This window comes from Epinephelus fuscoguttatus, linkage group LG12 (assembly GCF_011397635.1).
Source record: "Epinephelus fuscoguttatus linkage group LG12, E.fuscoguttatus.final_Chr_v1".
NCBI lineage: Eukaryota > Metazoa > Chordata > Actinopteri > Perciformes > Serranidae > Epinephelus > Epinephelus fuscoguttatus.
The window spans coordinates 23,311,701-23,333,978 of NC_064763.1; the positions used below are offsets into that span (position 1 = coordinate 23,311,701).

The following is a 22,278-nucleotide window of genomic DNA, read 5'->3' on the forward strand; positions in this document are numbered from 1 at the left end:
CACAACCGAGGGAAAGTGCTCGGAGGGGGAGGGGTGTCCCGTCGGCAGGCACACAGACAGCAGGCAGCAGCTGCAGCAGCGAGAAGGACCTGTTATCTGCATTAAAACATTCATATTACGATTTTTTAGCTCCGAAACACACACGACAGCAAACACACGCACGACATCTAAAAATGGTAGACCGCGAGCAACTGGTGCAGAAAGCCAGGCTGGCCGAGCAGGCGGAGAGGTATGATGATATGGCAGCTGCCATGAAATCGGTAAGTAGGCTCCCTCTGAAATGACCTTTTCTCTTTTGGTTAATTTTTGGTTCTTTGAGTGTAAAATCTCCTCATCGATGTGTGTGTGTGCGCGCGTTGGGGAGGAATGCGTAAAAGCTAGATAGTAGCATTACGCAGACAGCAGACGGTGCCTCCTGTGTTTGAGCGGATAAACCGGAAAAACCGGAAATTGGTGTATGAAACTTATGATTAAAGAAAATGTTTGTTAGAAAGACATAATTAGGAGCAGGAAGTAACACTGTTATGATAAGATTTGGGCAACATCATGTTTAGCAGGACTGCAAGGCCCGTGAAGCCTATGTTCACATTTCACCCGTTTCCATTTATTTCAGAGATATTAGTGAAACCGCTCTGATACGGTGAGGTTGGAGTGAAATAAGGAACTTGCAGTGAATCAGAGGGTTTTATTGGAGCTGTGTTGCGGCGGATTGTGGTTGAAATGCGGACTGTTTGATCTTGGGGCGGTGCCTTTCACCAGGCTCCTTTAAAAACGGCCAGGCTGCTCGGTTGTAAAAGAACCGGGTGGAAATGAAGCACAAAATAACCACGAGACGCGATAGAATCGGTTTGTCTGGATCAAATATGAGCTTAGAAGTGAAAGGGTATCAAAATGAGCCCGTCGAAAGATGCGCATACTGGAGCAGAGGACGAGCTAGGTGGTACCATGAAAGTGACATCGTAGGCTGAGCTGATGGTCGTGTTCCGGTTTGCATGATGCTGAGAAATAACGAGCCGTCGGTTTAGTGTTAAAAAAAAACCACCCTTTCTTTAGCTGGATGTGGAGAGGCCCTCCTCTTCATTTGGCGCATTGGAGAAAGAGCAATGTTGGCTGAAGGTTGATTGCAATCGATTTGCGCAGAAGCAGCGCACAAAATGCGAAGCATTCACCTTACAGACGTGGGTGTTGGTGGACGGACAGCTTCTTTCCAGAAAGCTCTGTAGATGTCATATTGCAGCAAATGGTCGTCTCTTTTTTTGGGGAGGGGGGTCCACGAACTGTACTTTGATGACGGGCTGCGTTTATTAATCGATGCTGTGGAGGAACCGCATCCCTGCGTCCTCGACCTCTTCCAGCAGGTTCCCACACAGAGGCGTGCCGCAGCATCTGCCAAGATGCAGCACAGGCCCACCCGTAGTGCACCATTTCATAGGCAGCGTTTTATCCCAGCTTCACAAAGGCTGCATCTCTCTGTATCACTACAGTAAGATGAGAAGGGAAGGGACAGGCTGGCAGTGGAAGTCAAGGAAGGCTCACTCCTTTATTTAAAAGAATGGCTGTGATATGTGTGCTGGACTTCATATTGTGTCTGTGGTTAATAGAAGGTATGCATTTTACTTCTTTATTCAAAGGCAAGCAGTTTTGGTGTCATATTTATAATTTTTCTCTGAACGTGATCATAGAGTGACTCAGTCCTTCATATAGTTTGCTTTTATTACCAAGGCCTGTAAGTCCGAGCTCTATAGCACAGTGCTTTGTGTCCAATAGTAGACAAAGCAACTTTTTCTACATCTTCTTCAACCACATGAGTCAACAAGTAAGCTGTGAGGTGTTTAAAGGCCACGCTGTGTGCCGCCCTCCAGGACCAGGCTGTAGTGGTAATGCCAGAGGGGGCCCGGCTCCACCCCTTCCGATTTATGCCGAGTCAGAGGGAGAGCTGCCCCTCACCCAGCCAGTCTCTCTGCAGCACTGGGCAGCGGGGTGTGTCTGCTGCCTCGCCCATCATTTGAGGGGAATCCCTTGCCACTGCAGACATGGTAACCGCCCCGGTGGCAACAGAACCAAATAACCAGGATTACAGTAGTCGACATCCTCTGGAGGACTGTAACGCTTCAGACTCAGGGACCAGGCCCTGAAAGAACGAACGATGATGTCTGTGGATTGCTGTATTTAATAATACAGTAGATATCAGGACATCACGTCTCACTATTTTTACAGCATCATTATTTAGGCGTCTTTAGGCGAAATCAGATTTATAGCAGTTATTCTCATTGTGTCGGACAGTCATTCACTATTTAGGAGTCAGAGTGGAGCTACAAATCAAAAAAGCAAGTTTTCAGTCTGATTTCAAGAGATTCAATTTATATTTTTCTCATCCAGCAAAAAAAAAAGGTCCCAGTAGAGAGTCATTATCTGGCTTCTCTTTCCAGATTCATTTTAGGAGCTGTGTGTGACATCACAGGTTTGACAGCAGCCTTAAATTCTGCTTGTCCTCTCTCTGTCTGTCAGGCACAGCAATGAGGGATCAGTAACCAATCAGTGACGCACAGCAAAGTGTTGTCAAGTCTGCATTCTTCTAAAAACTATAAAGCAAAGACTTGGCTACGCCTGGGTCTCTAGTGATTCTATTAGCCTTGGACCAAGAGTCAGAAAATGAAATTAGGATCCTGGATTCCTACATGAAAAAGCCGCATGAAATGAAAATGAGGTTTTTAGTTGTGCAGTGGATGCTTCTGACTAGAAATGATTTTCAAAGAAATTCACAGTGAATATCGCTCTAGGAAATTCATATATTTGGGTAAACTGATCTCAAAGTTAGCTTCTGAGATGCCAATATTTTAAGAGTTCTGGTGTAGACAGCAGATATGTGGGCCGAGACTTCCTCTTTTGTCCGCTGTTCATCATTTACAGTCTGATTTGAGAATCGGAAATGGAGGTCCAGACGTCATTTCGGCTAATTTGTTGAAACAAATATCTGCATATGAGTGCACATAGATATAAGAAAGCTGATAAAAAGCTCAGTCATCGTAGATGGGTTCTGAGATTGCATTTTACTTTACCTACACGGGGTTTCACCTGGATGGGCGTGGTTTTGCGGGTTGTAGCAGTTGATGGTCAAGTCTGTTAAAGATTCAGTGGTTTTGCCCGTTTATTCAAAACATGTCAAGGCGACCAAATGTGAGCCGACAAGAATGTGCATCAGGCACACGATACTCTGTGTGATGCAACATGTAAGGCACCGCCCTGAGTGAAATACCAGGTGTTTAGGGAATCCCTTTACCTGCATGCTACCAAAATCTGCTCATCACGATGGGTCAGTACTACTCGCACTACAAACAGAAACCACAACACTTTGGATACCAAAATCATGTCCTGCTGCCTACAGATTCTGCACTCATATGCAGACATCTGTCTATAGAGATGACTAAATGCCTGCTCTATTAATGTACATGCAGTTGTCCATTGACAAGATATTTTTTAACAGATATTTTTTCAGAGATAATTGAATATTCATGTAAAATGATCTCGGCACTACAGTATTCATATCTGATGAAACTATTACATCATCCACATGGGCACACAGCGCCTCAGCCCTCTGAAACATTAGTTATTCGTTCTCAAGAGCTACAGTAATAAACTTAAAATATAGCCGCGAGCGGCAATCTGCGGGTTCTAACCTGTTCCGCCCCAAACCGGCCACCGTGACCCTCACCACCCACTGTGACCCTCATCTGCCGTAGTGCAAGACGTTCCCCACTCTGTCCCTGAAAGCTCCAAGCAATACATACTCTTTCCAAGTCACACATTTCTTGAAATCGGGTTTTCAGCTAGCCTACATGCTAATAACATTTGTGGTATACTTTCACATAGAGACTCCATTTGAACATCAAAACATAAATTGAAATTTTACCTATTGATGCGTATTTCAAACTTTCAATAGGTATTTTAATGTTTAAGCAATCACAGTTCCATGATCATGATAATTTTGGGAGAAATCTGGAGATAATAATGGATGTGTATGGGAGAGGCTGTAAAATATTCTGTAAGGCTAAAGACACAGATGTGAGTGTACTATTATGATTTTACCTAAATGAAGGTAAGTGAAAGTTCAGACAGGAAGACCATCTCTTTACGTAAGAATACCTCAAAGCCACTTCTCTGTTTTCCCACTATCCTCTTGCTCCACCCTTCTTCACATATTTCAACAAGTCACAGTCTGTCAGCCTCTCCCTGTTCTCTACCAATCCATCATTAGCTGTCAAATTTCTCTCTCTGCTGTGTTGTGGTGCAGCGGGCAGAGCCTTTCAAGCTTTACACTCTATGTTATAGCGCCCCCATAAGGCCGATTGGGACCAAATTTTTTGAGCAGTATTTGGATGTCATTTATAGTCCATGTACCACGTTTCATGTCCCTAGGTCCTTCCAGCTGGTCATAAATTAATAAAATGCAAATTATGACAGTTAATGATGAATAGGCCACACCCACTTTCACCTATCAACATGGCACTCAAGATATTAGTTAATAGCCACCCCTAGAGCATGCATACCAAATTTGGTGAAATTCCATCCAATGGTCTTTGAGATACAGATGTGTGGCATTTATAGCACCCCCTATAGGCTGAGCTCAAAATGCTTTGGTAGGCAGCTTCCAAGTCTCATTGTGGACCTACCCACCAAGTTTGGTGATGATAGGTCAAAGGGTGTGGGAGTTATGGCCAATCAATTCTAAGCTCCGCCCACAGCGAAGATTCATTGGTCCATGGCGGCCATGTTTTTTGACCAATCTGGCTCATTTGTAATAGAAATGTGTCTTGTCATCCCCCAAAGCCGTGTACCAAATTTGTTGTTGATGGAGTCAAAATTGTAAAAGTTTATGTCATTTTACTGTTTCAAATTATGCAAATTAGCAAAAAATCTAGTCAGGCGGAGCTTAATGGTCCCAGAGGCTTTTTAGTAGAGCACATTGAGCTGGACCTGTGTGTCAAATTTCAAGTCAATCAGACTTATGGTGTGAGGGGCGTGGCCTCCCAAAAAAGTCATTTTTAAGCCTTAATTACAGCGCCACCATGTGGCCGACTGGGCTCATATTTTAATAAAAGTTGATGCACATCATTTCCAATCATTGGGCAAAGTTTCAGGTTTCTGCTCATTCCAGCTCACGGGAATTTGAGCTCAAGCGGCAGACAACAAAAAATAATAATAATAATAATAATAATAATAAACCGGTACAATCTTAGAAGGGTTCTACCCCTTCGGGGTTAGAACCCTAATTAATGCAGCGGTTTTAATGTAAGGTTAAAACATGTTTTTCACCAGCATGTCTTTTTTTTTACCATGACAGTGTTTTTGCATGTTACAGCCGATTCACCTTTAACCATAAGCAATTTATTTTCTGGAGATCGAGTTTATTGAGCTTTTCTTTTTACCTTGAGGGCTTTCTTTTCATTTTCATACAAAAAAGAAATGTAGTTTTTATAACACTGAGAAAATAGCTTTTATAGTCATGTACTCAATTTTATGAAGACCTTTTTTTTTTATTTGCTAAATTGATTTTTTAATAATAATGATTGTGTTCAACATTCCCACAGCTTCTGAGAGCACACGGTTATATTTTTAATGTTCAATGATTTTATTTTTGTTTTTTTATTCAGATTACCTTGCAACTAGCAGTACTTCTTTTTCTTTTTAGTTTGAGTAATGTAAAAACTCAACATGCCATTTTGGGGAGAAACTCGAACCTTATTTCCCTACATGGAAAATAACCTAAAAAAATCTTTCAGTCAGTCTGAAATTGTGCTGGAAGCTTCTGAGGAGGCAAAATTAACCACTGCCTGTTTGCAAGCCACACAAGGCATATATGCATTTCATACAAACCAAGTACAATGTGCTTTACGCATGTTCGACCCAGGCTTGAGTCAATTGAGACTGCTTTTACAAATGAAGACTTCAATCTGCAGCTCAATACAAATGATTGCGAAACTGCAGAGTTACATAGTTACACAGAATTAGATTACGTAAAGTATCTACACATCGGGGGTTAAGTTTCAGTTCATTTGCTCTCTGTCTTTCTCTCTTTAGCTTTATTAAACTAGCCAGCTCATTCGTAAAAGTACCATCAGCTTAAGTTCCCATTCTGTTTACTTAAAGTGGCAGTGTCCACCCATCCTGGTTGGTTTGACAGTCAAGAATAGAGATGTTTCAATACCTTTTTGTCCTGATTCTGATACTGGAACTTGTGTATAGGGCAATAGCGAGTTCAGCAACCATTACTTTACAACAACCATTACAGTTGTATAATACAAACCTTTTTCTCCTTTGCATTGGAGAACTTGACTTGCTTTTTCAAGTGATGCTTTACAAGATTGTTGGTGTTGAAACTGGCGACATAGTCCCACCCCTCGAAACTAAAGCCTTCCTAACTGTACACGTTGCCTTTTTACAGGTGGGACTTAACAGTGTAAAATATTGCCAAATTGCTGACATTTAGCATACGGCTCACGTTACATTATTTTCCAGAAATCATTTCTTCTTCGCTGCTCTGAAACAGTATGCCAGTGTCTGCACAGCAAAGCTTCCTGTGTATGCTAGTGTTTAAGAGAGGCAAAGAGGAATTAATTTATTAGGTATTAGGTGTTATCATATTAGTGCGTAGTCTTACATACCCATATCTGGATTTTCAGCAGTATCAGAGGCATTTGTGATAAAGCCCAGTCGCCAGAAGAAAATGTTGAGATTGTACATTGCTGCAAACCACGTTACGTACATTTCATACGAATCGTATCAACCTCTCTAAAGTGACATAGTATATGAGCAGACTTTGTCATTGAGAGGTGGAGGGGATGTTAGACGGCGTGACACCTTGTTAAAACACCTGCCAAGCTGCAAACCACTGTTTGAGACCACCAAACAACAAAACAGGTTGTTTTTAGCAAGTCACTGCTGTGTTTACAGCCGGGAAAGTTTCACCAAAAACAGCTGTCTATTGTGGAGACATCACTACTTTTTCAGTGGGGAGTGTGCCACTGAAACCCAAGTATTTTAAGCCAAATCATGATCTTTCCTGAGCCACAACCAAGTGGTTTTTGTGCCTAAACCTAAGCACACGTTAACCACAGCATTGTTGAAACGTAACGTTTTAACATATTTGCGTTGTATTACCATACATATGTAGCAAATCTGTGGTTTGCAGAGACGTACAATGCCAGCATTTATTCTGGTGATTGGGTTGTCCAGTACTCTAGTCAAGAAACCATTTTATGTACAGATCAACCTCGTGGGTTCCACCCATTTCAGTGTGTTGGTATGAAAGAGGTATTACAGATCCCAGAATCTGACATCCAGGATACCATAGCAACAACACAGAATAAAAATAAATAAAAATAAATAAGACATATTTTGTGAAATCAGTGTGTGTTAGTTAGTTGCAGCCCCCTTTCATTACGTGTGCTCAGTTTTAAGCACGACTGATTTAAACTGGTGGCTATAGTGAGTATGATATGCTGATTTGACTCGTGTTATTGTGAATTAGCTGTCACACACACACACACACACACACACATGCTCACACACACATGCTCACACACATCCTACTGGACAGCATCTTAGGAAGTGCATGGCACAGAGAGCCAGGGCTTCCATCACACTTAATGAACTGAATGCATTATTCTCTCATGAAGTCCTTTCAATGCATTAAAAGATGCTGTGTTGTGCTGCAGCTGCTCCATACACTGAATGTATGTTTAATATGTGTTGACTAAATAGTGTTTGCTGCGTTGGCTAAAGAAGTCGTTTTGTTTTTTGTTTTTTTTGTCAGAAATGGCTGTATGTGTGTTACTCATGGAGTGCAACAGAACAACTAGATATATCCAACTGCCTCCATTTGAACTATTTTAAAGAGTAACTTTGGTATTTTTCAACCTAGATCCTAATTTTTCATATTTTTGTATATAAGTGACTAATGGAAACCAACATTTTTGAAACCTGTCCAGTGTTAAGCGAGAGGGTTGCAGCTGGCAGCGGCAAAACATACTGCAATGTAACCACACAGGGCATTTGTGCACCATCAATGTATGTTCACTAAAAAGTGCTGTTTTTGCCACTGACAGGCTCAGATTGTTATTCTAAGTGTCTGACAACATTATGGAAAGGATCCCTACAGAGACAGAGCTTTGTTGAAGAGTAAAAGCCTTGTTGTTTCACCAGAAACAGACCTGACATCACTATTGTTAAACCCACCAGACTCCATTTTAAAAAACAGTAAGTTTACCAGAGTCAAATTTAAATAAACCATAGTTTCATAATGGTAAACACACTTCATTCAGAATTTACAAAAACAAAATAAAACTATCTTGGTTCATTTTTCTATTATTACAACAATAACCAACTCTGGTTTGGTTGAAATAAACCCTTAATTCACCCAGTTAGAGGTGAAACATGCTGGCTCTATACACACTAAAATTACAGTTTATTTAAAAGGAGTCTGGTGGGTCTGAAGATGGCAATATCAGGGCTGTTTCTGATTAAATAAAAAGGATCTTACTCTTTATCAATAAAGTCTGTGACTGAAGGGATCCTTTCCATACAAGTATCAAACACTTAAAATAACAATCTGAGCCTGTCAGTGGAAAAAACAAGCACTCTTAGTGGCTGTACATTGACAATGGGAATGTGACCCTAGTGGTGACATTGCAGCTGGCTTTGCTGCTGCTGGCTTCAAAAAATGTTGTTCCCATTAGTCACATAAGACACAAAGACACGTATGTTGCAGGTGCTGAATATTCTTGCTCCACTGTGGGTGTGCAAAAATCTAATATATTGATTAATGTAAACTGTAAATGCAGTAACTGTATGCCACCAAATACTGAAATATACCAAGTGAAATATCAGTTTCTGGTGTAGATGGTTACACTTGAGTTAACACCATCACTGCTCTGCTGAAGTCTGACACTTCAGCGTCTGATTTGTGTGTTGCTGACAACATCACTTGGAAGAGAAACAGGGACTTGATCCACAGTATTTTTATCCACTTTTAATTCTCACTGCTGAAAGCAAACTCCACAGGCTACTTATGTGTTACAGTATTTTTGCTGGCGGATATATTAGAAAACAGTGTTGTGTGCAGGAGTGAGCAGAATCTCCATAGGAGTGGGTGTGAGTGGGATGGTGCATCTTGTGGGAGATGTCTTCAACGTTAAATAAGATTTATTGTCTCAAAATATGTGCCCGTGACAGAAATGAAAGACTGAGGGTTTTTTAATTTGACACCTATGATGAGCTTCATTTTAGATACTAATTGCTACAATCAGAGCGCTAAACTAGGAAACGGGGTTATAGCCCCAGAAAATGTGAAAATTTGCTAGTTCATCCTCCTCCTCATTTTGCAGTTTTGTGTCCAGGGGGCATAGGAAACATCAAACCTCAATTTCTTTATTTCTGCAGTACGTACACACACTCCTAAATCTCAATCCACTTATGCATGCAGCCAGTGTCATCTCAGGACATTTTAGGATGTCCTGAAATGAATCTTGACTCAGTGGTGAGTCACAAAGGCACTACGAGAAAGGCCCACCTTAGCCACCTACACACACTATAATCAGGTTCATTTCACAACGTATTACTTACATTTGCAGCAAGATGTGCAGAGCTGAATGACACCACTTTATTATCTCGTAGCACCATTCAGTTGCTATGATGTCTACTTTTCCTTTTGCTTAATCACTGTCAGCGAGTGCAGGGACATAAATGCAGGAGACATCATAATGACACATCTACTCTGAGCTGCAGTGGTAATACAGGTCAAAGCAAAAGAAAGGACAGCTAAAAAATGTTTTGAAGAATGTTTTCAGTGTGAAACATTGACAGACTGATGTCTGCTTTTAGGATATTAGGGTATCAGGTGTCTTTGACAGAGAAGATGAGATCATAGATTGTATATAATAATAGATGTGACATCACCTATTGGTGTGTGGACTCCTGTTTTGAACAAGAAACGATCCTGGACTTTGAAGCCAATTTGACATAGAGGCTAACGTGGAGTTACAACTTCATTTTTACCCCAATTCAACGTAGCGGAGGGCTAAACTGGAAGTTAGCTGCTCGGCTGGTATAACTCTCTAGTGCCCTTGCTCTGTGGGTCCCACAATGCAGAAGATGTGGTTAATTTCATTCCGTGCAAACAGACCTTTTTGGCTCCATGCGCCACTGAGCAACTTTAATTGGAACAAATGTGACCCTCCTCCACTACACTGTATCCAGTTCTCTTTATCCATGGTTCTGAAGCCTTGAGTTTTGCATTTAGGCCGCTGTCGTCTTAGATTTTTGGAGCCAGAGGTGACCATATTTGGATGAGAAGGTGGAGCTAACCCCAGTGCAAGCTGCTAGCTTGGTTAGCATGGTGCATTTACAGTCTTTGTTTAACTGTGATAATGCTAATGCTAACTGTCGCTAGCATAAAAACATTAAGACAAAAACTTAATGGGAAAACTAAACATGCGACTCCTTAGAGGGTCTTTGAGTAAGCAATGCTGAACAAGACGTTTTTAGGCAACCAAAATGTTACTAATAACTTTCAGGACCCGAAATCACACTGATAACTACAGCTGCGGCTATGGCTATACTCTAAATCGGGGTTACACCATGGTTATGTTACCTAACCAATGTTTAGGCCGTGGTAGCAACTTGTCAATAGCATCCACCTGTCACTCAGAGCAGCCCTGCTCTTAATTATAACCATAGGCCTTGATCAAATTTAAACATGTGAGTCCCTTATTCGGTCATTAAGGGTTAATTAGCTATAGAGTCCAAAACCGTTTTTTGTACTAGGCTGTAAATATGTTAATTCCTACTGTAAAGTTGGGCGTTTTAACATGGAGGTCTGTGGAGACTGACTCGCTCTTGGAGCCAGCCTCAAGTGGCCATTAGAGGAACTGCAGTTTTTGCCACCTGTGCATTGGCTTCATTTTTCAACCTGCATGTTGCTGCTTGAATGAGTTGTGGCAGCAGTTCCTGCCATTCTTCATTACCCACGGATGTTAAATGACTGTAAAATTAAATGGGGACCTTGGTGTCTCATAGCTTCATTAACACTGTGGTAGTGAGTAAGTATGACAGTGATGCAATGCTTTCTAGGTAAATTTGGCATGGTCAGGAAGACACTGGGGCCAACAAGGACTCCGTTCTATCATCTTATCTTAAATATATGTTTTATTTTTTCCCTATTTTAATTTTGGCAAGGTTCTTTGTTTATTGTGTTTCATCTTCATAGTTCATGGAGTGAAATGTCACTTGGCTCCACATTTCATCTTTGTTGAAGAACGGTTGTTGCTTTATTGCTTTGACACTATGATGAGGATTATTTGTTTGGGATTTCATTACCCCGAATGAGTTTACAGGATTATTACAGACCAGGAAAGTATGAAAAGAGTGATTTTGACAAGAGGGGGATAGCTAGGAGGTGTCCCTGACACAGTCTGTGACCAAGTATTAGTAATGCAATTACACAATAATCTCAGTCCTGTCATTGTTAGTAACACTGCTGGTCAATACACGATGAGTCTGCAGTGCCTCCACACTTTGACCAAGAAATTAAGAATTAAGAGGTTTTTATTTACCTAATGTTAATTAGTGCTAACTGTGTAGCAGGTAACCATTAATCATTTCTGTGCTCTCATGGAAGTGAATTGGGAGGTGCTGTTAGACCCTCATTTGACCTCTAAGGCAGAGCACACTACCTCAGACAACAACAGCTAAGCAGGAAAAAATGTGGGCTGAGCACAACAGTCCTGTTTTGTACACCCATTATATTTCTTAATAAATTCTTACATACTGACAGAGGCAAGTTCTTCTTTCTTAACTACAGCAGAGAACTAGTACTTAGCACTTCCTCCAGGATTTCACATACTTTTTGCGATCGTTGCCTAAAACACCTGATTTCATGGAAGGTTTTCTTCTTGTGATTTTTTTAGATGTTTGTCTGTAGAATAATGCTTGTTAATTGATGTTGTTTGTGTTCCACCACAGCTTTGCTTAACAGTTTATTCCCGCTTTCTTTCTGAACATCAGGGAATTGCCTTGCGTGGTCTTTCGCAGTAATTTTTGTTGGACAGTGAAAGACGTTTGAGATGCACATTTTTGTATCTTAACAATCAGAAACATGAAAGTGAGTTTGGCGACTTGTAGAAAACTATAATGATTGGTTAACTTTGCAGACAAGTTGTGGTGATTGGACAGAATTTTAGTGTCATGTAAAATTCGTGAGGATTGGTTGAATTTGTTGCAGCAGGGCAGCATCCTGGAGGGGCTGGTGGAAAAGTTGACGTAATTATAAAAGGAGGGCAGTCAAAATAATGGATTAATTTTAATTAATTAACCATGGAAAATTAATGTCTTAAAAAATGAATGCTGATTAATCACGTTCTGTGTTGCCCTTTGATCTGGTGCATCATTGAAGGCCACAGTGGCTTTGTCACATGATGGAGGCAGACTAGAAGACACTGTGTGGCCTCGTGGACAGAACATTTACATTCAAAAAATTCACAGATGGAACCGTTGATAGGAGCACCATTCTCTGCAGTTTCCGCAGTAAGAAATTTTTGTAACATCGGAGTACTTCAAGCCTGAAATATCACTTCAATGTAAAGCATTTAGCAGCGAACCCAGAGGTCTGAGCTAGCACATCCTCTGATGCTAGCGCTAGCAGTCAGCCTTGTCAAGCCACACTCGACCAGGCATTCAGACGCAAACTGAGCAAGTCTACCTGTGACCGACTGACTAACTCCCCTGGAAAATGGACTGCACAGGGGGACAATTGTGTCCAAAATCCAGCAGCTTTACTACGACACATCTGACAAGATTCATTTGAACTGAATTTTTAAATATACTTTAACAGCAACAGTTGATGTGTGGTGTTAATTTAGATTAATTAATCACAGAGCATGTAATTAATTAGATTAATACTTTTAATCGCTTGACAGCCCTAGCTAAAAAGATAAATGTGACTGTGTGAAGTGCAGGAAACAGATTCAGTGAATAAATGATGACGTACAGTCATTTCATAGGCCACTGAAAGCTCTCACAGTTGTCTCAGAGAGCACACAGCTGTAATATTAGTAGTTCAAAACTCTATTTCTGCTGTCCAGTGTGTTCTCAGTTGCTCTACATCCACTGTATCCTTTGTTTGAGGTTTGACTGGCGCTCTTTTAAATACGTCATCTCCTTGCGCCCTTTTCTTCTGCAGACTACTGATAGGCGAATTAGCACCACACACTGCTAATCTGGATGAACTAGCTCCCAATTATCATGAATGGCAGTGGATGGAAAAACACATCAATTAAAATTTTCTTTTGTAGATTTTCTGAAAAATCGGTTAATATTTGCGCTACATTTGGATGTAAATCAAGACTAGAGAGGCTTGCGTAGTACTTGAGCTCTCTCCATTCCAGTATAATGATCTAATTATATCTGCCCTTCTTCCTCATTCTTTTAAGTGATCATTTCTTACTATTGGATGCACGCATCAGTTATAATCACGGCTAAAAACCACTGTCATAAGTGGTAGCGTAGCAACAAAGAGCCACTTGAAGCTCCTTCTCCACCACCATTACTAAGACAGGCACATACACCGCCTCGCAGATCTCTTTTCTTAGCGCCAAGGCTCCAGCCCTATTCACACCACCAGTGACGTCAGGTAGTCCACGGCGCCTTTGTGCTCTGCTGCCTGAAAGAGGGTCGGCGGGGGGGTTGTCACATCAGGTTAGGAGAGCAAATGAGCAAGGAAAAGACAGAAGGAAAAGTGTGGATCAAGAAGAAAAATAGGTGGCTGTGGGATTGTGGCAAGCCTTCATTATATGAATTGTAATCCATTAAATGAAAATGTAAGGCGGCGAATATTGTGGTCCAACCCAACCTCTACTGAAGCTCAACATATTCTGCTCCCCGAGCCCTGCAGCTCTTACACTGTCTCTCCTGTGGATATTAATGGTCATGCAGAGAGCTGTCAAAGAGAAAGTTATTGATTGTCCTGCCTGGCCTTTGTTTGTATTAACACTCAGTTGTTTGGAAGTTTGACTGCCTTGTGCAAGGATGAGTCACGAGAGAGCAGGCGCGATTGATGAGCTTTATGGGTAGACAGAGCTCTATTGTCATCCCCGCTCCACAGCTTCCGTCAGGGCTTTCTGCTCACCCTGCAGCCTTCTGAAACAAAGGCATCCATGTTTTTACAGACGTGTTGTTTAGGACTTGTTTTTCTGACCTCTCTGTTGCTCTAGCGCTGACCTACTCTGCTGGTGGCATTTGCTGTAGGTCAGATACTCGTTTACACTAATTGTAATTTAATGGGCTAAGGCATAGAGTGGTATAGAGCTGAGGCTGTGCTACAGCAGTGACTAATGGGGGGCAGGGTGACTTTCTCTTGTGCTTGTAAGTGGGATCATTACGCAACAGATGTCATTTAATTGTTTGCCTGTCTTCATACTCTGCCAGTACAGAGGTCGTTTTATTTATCAGTTGTAAATTTTACAACGTCTTGTGTAGGAAGTGAACAAGCACAAAAGTCGACAACACTGCTGGTGGCCCTGTAGAAGCTGCACTCTTCAGAGTAAGGAACGAAAAGCATGGTGCTTTGGTTGTTGGGATGACACTCCAGAACAACCCTCGGGATATCCAAATTCAAAGGTAGCGCTTCCTGTGGGGAAGGTGAACTTAAAATTCCCTGGAAATCTGGCCACTAGTTAAGTGTAGGACCAAACTGATGATTTGGTCTTAAGGTGCTACCAAAGGTAGCAGTTCAAGTAATGCCTGAAACAGGCAAAGATATTGTGGGATGTTGCTGTTATAGTAAATGTCATGATAATCTGCCTATAGTATTGACTTGAGAACAATCCCAGAATCACTAGGTTTGGTAGTAATTTCATCATGGCAAGAGAGTCTATAGCCATGCTCTGTGACGTTGTACTTCAGCACAATGATGCTTTTACCTAAATACTAACATCAGCATACCAACATGCTCACAGTGACATTGCTAATATTTTGAAGTCTGGCGACTGACATAACCCAGAAACAACTAACATTTGAGGTCAAACGATACCTGTATTAGATTCTTTTTGTACCCAGATCTAGACAAAAAAACTATTTGTATGATTTTGCTGGCAGCCAATCGCTGCATGTGTTCTTCAGTTTAATGCAATGTGTGATTGGCTGACTACTGCAGCAGCTACAACCCGTAAAGTCTGTGTCGTGGTGAAGTCGAGTGATGTTTATTTGCCTAAAGCCACCAAAACTTTTGAAAGTATGGCTATGCTACAACTAGTAACTAGATGCTTCCACTCACATGGTGGGTATCGAATGATCACTGTAAGGGTATTGGCATTGGTACTGGTAATTCATTTTTGAAACAATACCCAGCCATATATAACAGTAACAGGTACTGGTATATATCACGATACAGACATTTAGTGAAGAAGTGGTTTAAAGTAAGCATACCATACTTCATCACATCTTCCTCTTTTATTAGGAACGTGCACAGGTGTAGTGTAGGTGCCTGTGGACAGGGGAAGTAGCAAAACATATTTCAGCTCCTTAAACAAAAGGACGACCTCAAAGAAAAATCAAAGATCAGCTTAGGTGTACACTATATGTGAATTATTTTACCACTTTATCTTGCTGTCAGACGGCCCTTCCCAACAGAGAACTAAAAACCTTATATAGCTCTTCTCAAAGCCACCAGACTCCATTGACAGAATTTGGTGATTTAACCTCTCTGCACGTTGGAGTTGCTGGGCTGTCGCTGCCTCAATCATTTAGTTTGTTGGTGTTACTGTGTGACTTTCAGAACTGAACAAGTGTCGTGCCCACAGCAGCATTTAGGTTTATATATAGAAATGACATTGTGCAGAAACCTATGTCATGTGGAAAATGTTTTTAGAAGGGCTTGGAAAAATTGTATTTTCACGCTAAAACATAGACACATCTTACCAGATTTATCAGGATTCATCCTCTGGGAGCATGAATGTCTAAAGAAAATTTCATTGCAATCCATCCAAAGTGGTAGACTGATCAACAGACAGACATTGACACCCATAGAGCCATGGCAACACCGCCGTGGTTCTGAGCGCAAGCTATATCCCATGTGGATTTGGTTGGGTCTGTTGACGAATTGGAGACTGTGCTATTGTGTGCATAGCAGTGCAGATCCCAGAGGCCATGTGCAATGGAATAACATTTACCCGATCCTACTATCAGTAGACCTGTGCTGTTTGGGCAGCAACGGAAATACTAAGTAGAATAAATAGTGTGTAATATTTATATTGTATGATAGTTGTTCTATTTTTACACGTTTCAGTTGGCTTCTTGACACGGATAGTAGAATACAGCTGTTACTTATTTATTTATATTTTTTTTGCGATGGCATTAGATGGTGCCCAGTATTGGCTGATTCGTAAGTTCAACTTATTGGAATCAGTATCAGAAAGGAAAAAAGTGGTATTGGAATATCATTGCTAGGGCTAACTGCCAATGTGAGAGTCGGCTGAAAGGTGTGAGATTCGAAACGGCTTGTTTGCACTTACCCCCACCCACACTGCTGCAGCGTTCTCCACGCCGTCAGCCATGTCAGCATCCTTGCCATTAGCAGCTTGTGGCCAGCGTCTCCAGCAGAGATGGTATAGCTCTCACAAACAAAAGCAGATTTTGCAGTCGCCATGGAAACAGGAGATTGCATCACCGATTGCTCTTTACCCTCCACTCCCTCCCTTGTACAGTAATCTCACCATGGTCAGGTCCGCTGCATTGAACTGTTGCGTTATGAATCGGGTGTACGTGGTGTATGTGAGGGCTTTTGTGAGCTGAGAGCGAGTTCATCAGATGAACACATGATTAGTCATAGGCTTTTATCAAAAGTGACTGTAGTAACAACTGGAACAGGGATTAGCAGCTAATGTGTGTTACTGGAGTCTAACCAAAGCAGAGTGACACAGCTGTTAGCTCATTGTGACTGTGATGCATCTCAAAGGTCACAGGTTTAAGCTTTCCTGTCCTTGAGTAAGATGCTGAGGCTCCGCCATGTGTCGAGGATGCCGCACAATCACGCAGCACAGCCTCAGGGGGATATTTGTCTTACAGCGTGATTAAATAGCTCCAAAAGTGACCTTTTAGTGTCTTTGTAACACTGCGGCAGCAGAGTGCGACCCCACCTGGGTGGTTAGGAGAAGACACATAAATTGATACACAGACACAGCAGGCAGATTTACTTGAAATGTAACTACAGAGAACTACAAGAAAATTGTTTTATTTTTAACCACGGCTCTGTGGGTGGCAATATCAGTTTTGTGATCAGTCTACCACTTTGGTTCAGAGAGAATATTGATTGGATTGATTGCCATGAAATTCTGTTTAGAAATTCATTTTCCCCAGAGGATGAATCCTAATAACTCCACTGACTTTTCCTCTGTTGCCTTCAGCTGATCAAAGTTTTTACTTATCCTGTGAAATATTTCAATATCCACCAAACGGATTGACAGAAAATTATGAACACGCATTCGTGTCCCTGATGACTTTGCACAATGACTAAGGATTTTCTGATTTTTGCTCCTCAGCCACCATGACGCTGTCTTGTGATTTTCAAGTGAAATGTCTCTACAACGATTAGATGGGTTGCAATGACATTTGTTACAGATAGATTCATGCTCCCCTCAGAATGAAGTTTACTTATCTAGCACCATCATCAGGTCAACATTTCAGTTTGTCCAACCCTTTGGTTTATGTCCAGATATCTGCAAAACTAATCACACTGCTAGCTCAATAGTCTTGCGGGCAATAGATTTGTGTTAACTGATAATCAGCAAGCATGCTAACATTAACTAAGATGGTGAACATGGTAAAAACATCCTATCGACTAAATGAGCAAGTTAGCATTACTGTTGTTAATGTTAGCATGGAGCTGTTAGCATAGCTGTAGACCTTAAGGGCACTATTTAAACAATGTATGGCGCATAGTTTAAAGTGCATTTAGGTCCAACTCCACTTTCACTAGTTAAACAGAGCATAATATGGGCGCAAAGTAAGGGGCAACAGGGTTGTTTTTAGTCCCTGAATTAATTATAGGTGTGTTGTGGGCATAACATGAATACAACCAATCATCATGCAGCTGGCACACTGCTCTTTACAGGGCGAATTTTCCAGATTGAAGAAGTAGGCGGTTTTCTGCTGCAAGTAATGTAGTAAGAGCTGTAATGTTACTGCACCAAATATCTTGGGACATTTAAGCAACGCAACTAAAAACTGTAGTTATAAACTTGACAGAGGAAACAGATCTAAACTTTTACCTTCGGAAATAATCAAGTTACGCTGGTCCTTGTGCGTAAATGTGCACAGCATCTCTCTTAATGGGTAGTCGGACAACAGCTCTGCTCTGCTAAATTATTTCACCCACCTGAGAGAGTGTACGTGCGTTGTTAACCAGCCTTTGTAGGTGCATTTTTTTCTACCTAAATTATGCACCCTCTACATAGCAGGAAAATATGGTGCCATTCTGACTTTGGACCAGGTTTTTGTAGGCCAATAGCACAGTCGCTTTCCGCTGCCTCAAAATAGCAATGGGCTTGACCACACCTCATTGTAAGACTTACACGCCCATGGTTGCACAGATGCATGCAAGTACATTTGCTACTTACACTACGTGGGTGTTGGCCATGAAGATGACAACTGCGTCAGGCTTTAACCAGCAATGATGGTTGCACTGCACTGAACGCCCCTTTGCACTGGGTGTACAATTGTTTTCACAAAAACGGAAGTAGTTCTTTTCTAATTAAAGGACAGTGCCTCAATGAAGCTGAGTTTATAAATGCTGAATGAATGTACCGGTATTGCTAAGACCAAGTAAGGCATGTATTTTTAATTTAAAAAAGAATAAAGCCACCTTATTTTCCTATTTGATTATATAAGGAATATCAACACAATGCTCTCAGTTTTATACCCAGAACATCCTTTTATGTTAACCCATATAGTGTTCAGTAAGGGCATTGTGAAGGGCTGTTCCACGTGATTGGTCAGGCCCCCCTGCTTTGCTCTGCTCATGAAACTGAATTCTGTCCTGAAAAAGAAAGTAACAACAGGCTTTATACTGAGAAAAGGTCTGTAAAGATGCCTCTGCTGCACAGTCCCAGTGGGATATAAAGGATTAAATCCTCCAGCCAGACACAGGCCTGTCAAAACAAAACAAAACCAGCTTTCAGAGCTGCAGACAGCCAATCAGGAGTCACCTCAGAGGATGATGTCACTGAGCTGGAGGTGTGGTTTACCCTGTTGGATTCACTGGAGTATTGCCTTGGGTGTTGTACAGTTTGTCTGGAGGCATCTGTGACAGTTTGCTTATGTTGTCCAACACCTTGTGATTTCTGTAGTGTAGTGACATGTGTGTAAGGTTTAAATAGTTTTTTAGTGTCAAACTTTGTTGCATGTTACAGGTTTGAATTGTCCCACTGTCAGCTGCTGAATGTTACTGAGACATATCTTTACATAATAATTGTCAATGGAAGTAAGAAAAAGACATGCTAACACCTGAATATTTTTCTTTCTCTCTCATTTCTACAGGTCACAGAGCTGAATGAAGCACTATCCAATGAAGAGAGGAACCTGCTCTCTGTGGCCTATAAGAACGTGGTCGGGGCAAGGCGTTCATCCTGGCGTGTCATCTCCAGCATTGAGCAGAAGACGTCGGCTGACGGTAACGAGAAGAAGATCGAGATGGTGCGCGCCTACCGGGAAAAGATTGAGAAGGAGCTGGAGGCCGTCTGCCAGGACGTGCTCAATCTCCTCGACAACTTCCTGATCAAGAACTGCAGCGAAACGCAGCATGAGAGCAAAGTGTTCTACCTGAAGATGAAGGGTGACTACTACCGTTACTTGGCCGAGGTCGCCACGGGGGAGAAGAGAGCCGCGGTGGTGGAGTCCTCCGAGAAGTCCTACAACGAGGCCCACGAGATCAGCAAGGAGCACATGCAGCCCACCCATCCCATCCGCCTGGGCCTGGCTCTCAACTACTCCGTCTTCTACTACGAGATCCAGAACGCCCCGGAGCAGGCGTGCCACCTGGCCAAGACCGCCTTCGATGACGCCATCGCCGAGCTGGACACCCTGAATGAGGACTCCTACAAAGACTCCACTCTCATCATGCAGCTGCTACGAGACAACTTGACGCTGTGGACGAGCGACCAGCAGGATGACGAGGGAGGCGAGGGCAACAATTAAAGAGTCCAAAACCTCATTCTGCCAAAACAACACAACACGCGCGCTCACAAATGATGACAAAATAATAATACTAGTTAAAAAGTTCTTAGAAATTAAAAAAAAAGGGAGGGGAGGGCAGTGGAACATCGGCGGCTAATTTAGCCGATGGTACTAACGTGGCTGCTGTTCTTTATTTTTCAACAAATTAAAAGTGAAAAAAAAGTTGGTGGAGGGAATTTTAGTTTGAGAAATAACCTACAATTAAAAAATAAAAGAATGAAACCCCTCCTTGGTAGCCTCTGCAGCATTTGCCAAAATACCACTTTAGAAGCAAGAGGTATGTCATTCATCACAGTGTGACTGTTGGGTAATGATACCTTCACACTGGCAGAGACTGGTCTTATTGCGCAAATGAAGCTGAGCTGTCTTATTGTATTTGGTGAGGGGAGGAGCATTCAGAAGTTGATGCTTGAGCAACCAGAAAATTAGAGTCACCTTGAATGTCATTGCTTAGTCAGAGAGAAAGACAAGGCAGGAGAGTGAGTGAGGGAGCAGACGGGTTGCAGAGATGAAGACGGGCTTCTTAGGGGTGTCATCGAGAAACGTACTGACATCTTTTGTTGCACCACACTATGATCGTTGAGTGAAAAGCAGGTTGTCTCTGTTATTGAAGATAACATAAAAAACAATGTTTTTTGTTTGCTTTGTGTCAGGTATGTGTCCAGCTCAGTCACACAGTCATACTGTAACTAAAAATACAAAATTCATAAAGTAAACTTAGTGCAGCTTGTCCCTCTCATGTGCTGATGTGCTTTATTAAATAAATTAACTGTTTTTGGACACCTAATTCTTATTGTCAGTATTGTCGTTACTTCTATTGGCTCCTTGTAGGAAACGATTTGATTCACCAGATAGCAAAATAAAATAAATGGAAATTTAAAAAAAATTAATGTGGTGATTGAACATGATCATGAGTCCACCCTTATTCTCCAGTTATGCTATCTTCATAACAATCAGTAGGATCTCTGAACCGGCACCTGGAACCACTGACTTGATTAGTGAACTCAGTTTAATTTGTGGACAGAGCACATGCAATGTTAAGTGGAAGCTCTAAAAGCAGATTTGAGGTTTGTGGATTTACTTTGTCTTCAGTTTCTTCTTGGTCAAGAAATGCACTTGCCTATTATACTGTTTCTTCAGTGTAAGATGATAACTGCTCCAATATTCTCCATAATACAATATTGTGCATGCTGGTGATGTATTTATACAGTAGCTTCAATTTATTAACTTATACTGTAGATGTTATGTATTCATATGAACATGGAATTACTAGACTTTAATGGGATTATTTTCTATTTATTTCTTTTTATTGCGATTGTTAGCTAGACCTTATTTTAATCTGTGTTTTCTTTACTCCATTTGCTGAAGTACGCTATACCAAAACAGTGATTGTTAACAATAAATTGATCTGTTACGGACATCGCTATGGTCACATGCAATTCTTGGTAAGGGTAACAAAAAGTGGAGAAAACATTGGGTAGTGAAGGAACTATTTTCTTTCTACTAAACTACACTCGCAACTGTGTCATGGCACATAAGGAAGCATGCATCTACTGTTAACCTAACTAGCAACCCCTGAGCTAGCTAACGTCACAGCTCAGCTAAGGACAGGCGTCTGCAATCTTATTAATAGAACCGTTTGTCAACATGAAAATAAAAAAAATCTGTCTGGAGCCACGAAACATATTTGAATGAAGACAACAGCCTACTAACTCTAAATTAGCCCTTCAACATTACGAACAGGTCTGAGCATTCATTAAGATCATTTACTATGAGGTGGCTACTCTGCAGTAGCCTATTGATAATTATTTAGTATTTTATCTTTGCAGGGTTTGTGGTGAAAGCAAATTAATCGTCCACACACTACTAAATCCTTTAATTTTCTCTGAGACTTTTACTTTTTGGGACTTGGAATTCAAGCTAGCCATGCTAGAAAGACACTATAGGCTAGCCACAGCCACTGAACTACTGCAAAATTACAGGACAAGGCACCAGGTC

General features: G+C 41.4%; 1 protein-coding gene across 1 annotated transcript; it reads left to right on the plus strand.

The window, feature by feature from the left end:
* On the plus strand, positions 1–21,700 carry ywhag1 (3-monooxygenase/tryptophan 5-monooxygenase activation protein, gamma polypeptide 1). The gene is made up of 2 exons (XM_049592147.1): positions 1–260; positions 19,585–21,700. The coding sequence occupies exons 1-2, from the start codon at positions 174–176 to the stop codon at positions 20,239–20,241; spliced, it is 744 nt and encodes a 247-aa protein (XP_049448104.1). The 5' UTR covers positions 1–173; the 3' UTR covers positions 20,242–21,700.
* Positions 21,701–22,278: the final 578 nt, after the last annotated feature.